We start from the raw sequence: 6,366 nt of genomic DNA on the forward strand, positions 1-6,366 counted from the left end.
AAAAAAAAAAAAAAAAAGTCTCTTCTTAATTATTAGACCTAAGAAATGGGATAAATGGGTTTTTTTTTTTTTTTTTTTTTTTAATGAATGATTGAAAATTAATCTCTTGTATTTACAACAGCCTTGCCTTGCCTTTGTGTATGGTGTTGAATGAAGAGATTCATAGTTCAATTTTCATTTGCTCTGACCCTGCATGATTACCTATGTTGAAGTTTTGCGTCTGGTTTTGGACGAACCCCATTTGAACCATGCTTTGAAGCTCGTCTTCCCCGAAACTCCGATACTACATCATACGCAAAATTGAAAGTAAAAAGAGTTAGTCGGGCTTTCAGCGGCAAGAACAATCTTAATCTTAACGAATTACGAATTACGAACTACCTGCAAGGGATGATTTTGGGGGAAGGATGAGTTGAGAGGAGGAGGGTGTTGAATGGGAAGATTTTGGCGTAAAACAGAGTCCAAAGGGTCCACAGAGCAAGGAGAAGTGGTTGGGAGAGAGGGATTTGTGTGCCCATAGAACCTTGAACCTGAGGATTCTATTGGGGAAATTTGTGGATGTCTTAAACTGGTGCCCGATTCGTACATCTGTCGCAACCCGAACCAAACAATAATAAGATCGAGCATAAACCGAACGAGACGAGCTAAACTCATATTCGTTACACAGTTTTCAATTATGTAATGAATTAAAATGAAATGTTCTATGGTAACAAAGTAAGGTAAAGCAGGGCTGATGATTTTACTTGTTTTGAGATGAGAGAATCCACGTTGAAATCCACCCGGGTGGTGGTTGTATTCACAGAAGCCAACTTCATGGATAGAAACTGAAACCAAATTCAAAATCATTCACTTACAAAATCCTCATTCCTAAACTGTTTATGAAGTTTTGATTATGTTCTTATTAGTTTTTTACCTCAACTTGGTGTTGTAATGACTGCACATAGTTGATAATCTCATCCAGCATGAGGGCTTTTCCAGTTACCTAGAATTGATCAAAAAATGAAAGTTTTCAATGAGATCAATATGGCCAAGAGCTGAAAAAGTGGTATCTAAATTGACTCAGTTTCTTAATTGCTGCTCTACCTTGTTGCAACCTGGTACGAGATCTTGAAGGAGTTTCATTCTTTCGCTGATTTTCTCTCTTCTAACCTTAATTCAGAAGAAGAAAATGAAATTTACAGAAGATCAGTATGATCATCAGAATCCGAATGAGAATTGTTGAAATTAGTTCACTCACTCTTTCAGCAAGGCTATGGCTATCAGTTGCTTGCCCTCTTCTTGCTCTGACATGAATGTAATCTTTTGGAGGTTCTGGAGGCTTGGAATTCTCCTTCGTTTGCTTCTCTTCCGCTGTTTTTTCATCGATTTTCGGCGAATCCTCTTCCGTTTTCATGTTTCCTTTTTCGTTTTCCTTTGGTTCCACTGCTTTCGGTTTCTTTGGAATTTCCTTTTCGGGAGCTTCAACTATCTGCAACAATGGCGGGAAAAAAAAAAAAACGAAACGAAACTCAATTTTCATGGAGTGATTTCGCAATTTCAGATGTAGAATTAAGGGATATGAGTTGGAATTTTACCAGTTCTTTGAGTTTCGCCTTTGTAATTGCCTTTCTCTTCCGTGGATTCGGAATCGCCTTGTCCGGATTCGAGAGAGACGATTCGTCTTCATGCGATGAGGAATTGTTCTTGTGTTGTTCTAGCAAATTCGTTTCAGATCCGAGGGCTTTGATCGACGGACTACTCGAAACACGGCTTAATTTCTCGGTAGCAATCGGAAGGTGAGATCTGTAATTACCGAATTCGTTCGTCAATTGACGGTCATTGAAGCTCCTACTTCCAAAACACGAAAACCTAGCAGCTCGTTCTGCCAATCCAGGATCGGACGTAAATTCCGCCACACTCGAAGAAGGAGTTAATGCGGCAGTAGAATTCAATTCCAAGATTCTTCTCTCGGAATTCCCGCCTAATTTCCCGATCAGTTGTCTGATCACGAAGCTTTCATTAGTTAGGTTGGAATTCGAGGCCGCTGGAGAAGAAACCATCGAACTCAGAGCCGAATCGAATTGGAAGCTCTGATCAGGAATTGAACTGAGAAAACAATCCGGTGGCGATTGGTGAGAGGAAGAACAGTGAGTAAGGTCTGGAAGATGAGGTTGAGGAGGAACATCCATGGCAGACGACGAAAACTGGTGGTGCCAGGTCGCCAAGGAAGGATTGGAATCGAAATGCATGAGAGATTGAGGAATTCCAGTAGCATTGAGGAAGAATTCGTTCTCCATTAACAACAAATTTGCAGAAGAAAGCTGTGCTTCACCCAATTAAGGAAGTTGGATTAATGGTTTGGAGGAAACTAAAAGTGAATCAAAAGCAAACTTACAGAAACAAGAAAGAGAGAGAATGGGAAGTGGGAAAGAGGAAGGGGAAGGATTGGGAGAGTGAGAAGAACGATAAATAGGGAAAAGAAAGAGAAAGAGGGAAAGGAGATTATTTTGTTTTGTTTGACCTTTAAAAAAAAAAAAAAAACACTTAATTTGTATATATAATTAAAATATTGCATCAATAAGATTTTGATTTTACTATTTGAAGATATATGAATGAACTGAAAATCACATGATTCTGAGCATACTGGAAGGACATGTGTCGTTTGTGAGAATTGTCAAGTAACTGACCATGTTTGAGGGGAATGTCGAGATACACAGGTATCAAATCTAGATTTCGAATATTGAACATAGGTTTATAGGAATAATCAAATAACATAATCATGTCGGACGGGAATGTCGAGGCACACAGGTATCCAATTCAGATTTTCAAATCTTGAACATGGATATGTGGGAATAGTCAAGTAACATGACCATATTGCAGGGGAATGTCGGGGCACACAAGTATCGAATCTGGAATCCAAATCTTGGACATAGGGTGTTACAAATTGTATCAAAGCAATATTTTTTTCTGTACGTTGTGGCCTGGAGACGAACAAACGCAAAAGTTGGTGGGCATGTGACACCTAAATAAACGAAGGGTATATAACTGAATTGGTTTCTTACGTCTTAAACTTTGATGGGTATTGTAACAATCGACCTATTTATTTTCAAACATTTAATAAACCTTTTGTATTTATTTTCTAATATTATTATTCATAATAATAATTAAACATATTTAATATGTTCAAATATTCCTAAAGTAGTTATTATCTCTAGGCAGTGGAGCAGCTAGGTGGAATGGGGCTATAGGGTCCCATTAAAAATAATCAATGATTAATTTATTAAATAATTAATTTATATATATATATATATATATTCATATATTCCTAGTATTGTTGTTCATAAGTAACGTTTTGACCCTTATAAAATGCAACTTCATTATATTTTTCTTAGTATTATAAACTTGTAAATTTTATTTCTTTAGATTTTGGTCAATTCCGTTAGAGATGAAACGATTACGAGGTCACAACTCATCTATGTGTATATTCGTAGTATATGAATGAACCGAGATTACATGAAAATGAGACTGATCCTAACGATAGAATGACTAAGAGAAACTTAAAAGAATTGAAAGTCGCTATCTATACCAACAACGTCTACATTGATGCTTAAAATAGCTTGGAAGATGGCCCAAAATAAAGTGTGGTTCCATTTACGAAGGTACATCCATACTTTGTCCTTTATAAAGTTTAAGGACGACAGCTTTTTCTTTCGAGACGATGACTCATTTTTCACCATAGCTCATGTTCTAGTGCATAAAGTTGTAGTACAACAAATCCATCCATGTCTGACAAAAGTCATTAGTGCCTGAACTAAGTGGAAGCTGGTGGGTATGTGACGTCCGAATAAAAAATGAGTGCATGAATAAATCAAAACCATATCCGAATGAGAATGATCTTGAAAATATGACAATTACTATGTAATAACTCAATTCCACTACTAGTAGATATTTAGACTTTCCCTCTCTAGTTTCCTCTCAAGGTTTTTAAAACGCGTACGTTAGGAAGAGGTTTTCACACCTCCAGCCAATGTGAGATCTCACAATCCACCTCCCTTTGAAGCTCAACGTCCTCGCTAGGATCTCACCCTTAAACATAATGCATGCAATTAAGTCGAGACACTCTAGGAAGTCAGAGTTAATGGTACGATTGACGATGAATAGATTACATTTGATATACGCAACTGACGTAACCCTAATGACAACTCATACACGTAAAGCTTTGAATCTCTTACAAATATTAAAATCGTGGTATAAGATCGACCCGAGTAGGGTAGCTAGTTGTAGGTACAAAATCACCCAACATAAATTAAAGTGTACCTTTTGAGTTGAAATTCAAAGTATGGGGAGGTAAAGCATTTGTATATGACAGCTGAAATACAGCAAATTTGGAACCAAACAACAACCTTAGCCCTCTCATTGACCTTTGCAGGAAGACAGCTCCATTGTCTCTAATTCTTTATTGCCTTAGAAACGTGTTCTTTCATCCTCCTCAAATTTCTTCCCATTCAATTGGTTTATTAGAAAATTTTATTTTTTAAAATATTTTTTTCTTTTACGAATCTCGACCTTTACCCTTTATCTCAAAAATACTCTCGAATTTTTATTAAGAGTGTACACGGGTTGAATTGGATTAGACTGAAAAAATCTTTTAGACCAATAAAAACTTTTAGATGATTGAGCCTGGTGACTCGAGTAATCGAACAAATTCACAACTCAACCCAACAGTGTATTCTCGAGTTACATTAATAATTATAATTTTAAATTGGGTAGTCTGAGTTGGTCGGGTAGGAACTCGAGTTTTTTATATAAATTTTATGCTATTTTTGCAGTTTCCACTTAATATAAATTGGAAGCTAAATTTGGGAAAGGGCTAGGGTTGTTGGATGTTGGGCCGTAATTATTATTTAGTAAATACAAGAAATATAAATAAATAATAAATGTTATAACCAAATAATAATAATAATAATAAATAATAAATGTTACTTCTTTTTTGACCCGTAACTTTGAATATTTGAATAATGAACCAGACGCATAAGGTTAAATTACTATTTTGCCCTTGAGTTTGGATCGTTTTTTAATTAATTAATGCAAGGACTAGTATGTATTCGCTCGTTTGATATTAAATCATAAGTTAAATTACAATTTTAGTCCTTAAACTTTAATGTTTATTGTTTTATAAAAGAAAAATATAATATTAAAAAAATGTTCGTGTAATTAGTAGAAAATTAATAAATTAATAAATAAATAACTCTCAACTTCGGCTCAGGGAATATGAACAAAATGGTGACAAATGTAGGAAGAAAATAAGGCGCAACCGTTGCATTAACGCATGGCTTTTGGGTCATTGAAAAAGTGCCCAAAAGTACCAAATTTTAGACCCAACACTTCGTATGCAATCATGGGTTCTTTTTCGTTCCTCTCTCCAATCGATCTAAGATCTCACACTTCATTTCTTCTTGGGAGTCCAATGTATTCGCTGTCACCACCCGATATCTGGCTCTGATACTATTTATAATGGCACAAGCCCACCGCTCTTTGATATTGTACACTTTGACCCATTAAAACGCGTCTCTTAGGGAGATGTTTCTACACCCTATAAAAAATGTTTCGTTCTTCTCTCCCATCGACGTGAAATCTCACATTTTGATTATAAGATGGGTTAAATTCGTAATATTTTTATTAACATTTTATTAACTTTCAAACATTACACTAAAAATATCTAATTTGACTTCTATGATTAATATTATAAATATTAAAATTAGTGATTTAGATTGAGAGAGATTATTATATATGAAGTTTAATTGATTCCAAACCCCAACATGTCTTTACATTATTAAAATGCTTACTTATAATTATTGCCAACACCGTTTCATATTTCAAGTAGCTTCTGTTATATTTGGTCTCACTATTGTCTGATTATTTTTTTTTAACAATAATAATAATAATAATAATAAGTCATTTTATTTTAAATTATAATGATGTAGAGACATCTCGCTAACAGACACGTTTTAAAGTTATGAAGCTAACGACAATATGTAACGGGCTAAAACAAACAATATCTATTAGCAATGGGCGGTAAAAACATTTAAAAATTAAGAATTTTGGTTTAAATTGAAGACAAATTAAGCAATAATTAGATGGGTAGTTAATACTTAATACACAATTATTAGCATTAATTTACATTGAATTAAATGTACATAAGTACTTTAGGAAGGACAATTGAAGAGACAAATGCATTACAACTAACATTAATATATACAAAAAAACATCATGGATTATATGTTACTGAAAGTAAACTAGGTTTTGTCCCTACATGAGATAAACTTATATTAATTTGTCTTTTTTTTTTTTTTTTTTTTTTTTTTTTTTTTTTTTTTTTTTTTTTTTTTT

General features: G+C 34.4%; 1 protein-coding gene across 1 annotated transcript; it reads right to left on the minus strand.

Annotated features, from left to right (window-relative positions):
* Positions 1–59: 59 nt before the first annotated feature.
* On the minus strand, positions 60–2,435 carry LOC111488239 (transcription factor bHLH62-like). The gene is made up of 7 exons (XM_023135935.1): positions 1,572–2,435; positions 1,235–1,465; positions 1,081–1,146; positions 911–979; positions 741–821; positions 379–585; positions 60–283 (listed from the first exon to the last, which is right to left on the minus strand). The coding sequence occupies exons 1-7, from the start codon at positions 2,271–2,273 to the stop codon at positions 161–163; spliced, it is 1,479 nt and encodes a 492-aa protein (XP_022991703.1). The 5' UTR covers positions 2,274–2,435; the 3' UTR covers positions 60–160.
* Positions 2,436–6,366: the final 3,931 nt, after the last annotated feature.

This window comes from Cucurbita maxima, unplaced genomic scaffold (genome assembly GCF_002738345.1).
Source record: "Cucurbita maxima cultivar Rimu unplaced genomic scaffold, Cmax_1.0 Cma_Scf00013, whole genome shotgun sequence".
NCBI classification, from domain to species: Eukaryota; Viridiplantae; Streptophyta; class Magnoliopsida; order Cucurbitales; family Cucurbitaceae; genus Cucurbita; species Cucurbita maxima.

Bases quoted from the DNA above. Each gene is read 5' to 3' on its own strand.
- LOC111488239 (XM_023135935.1), bottom strand. From the start codon at position 2,273: ATGGAGAACGAATTCTTCCTCAATGCTACTGGAATTCCTCAATCTCTC. The intron at 1,147-1,234 runs GTGAGTGAACTA...TTCTGAATTAAG, and splicing joins GCCATAGCCTTGCTGAAAGA to GTTAGAAGAGAGAAAATCAG. The intron at 586-740 runs GTAAAATCATCA...GGGTTGCGACAG, and splicing joins ATTCTCTCATCTCAAAACAA to ATGTACGAATCGGGCACCAG.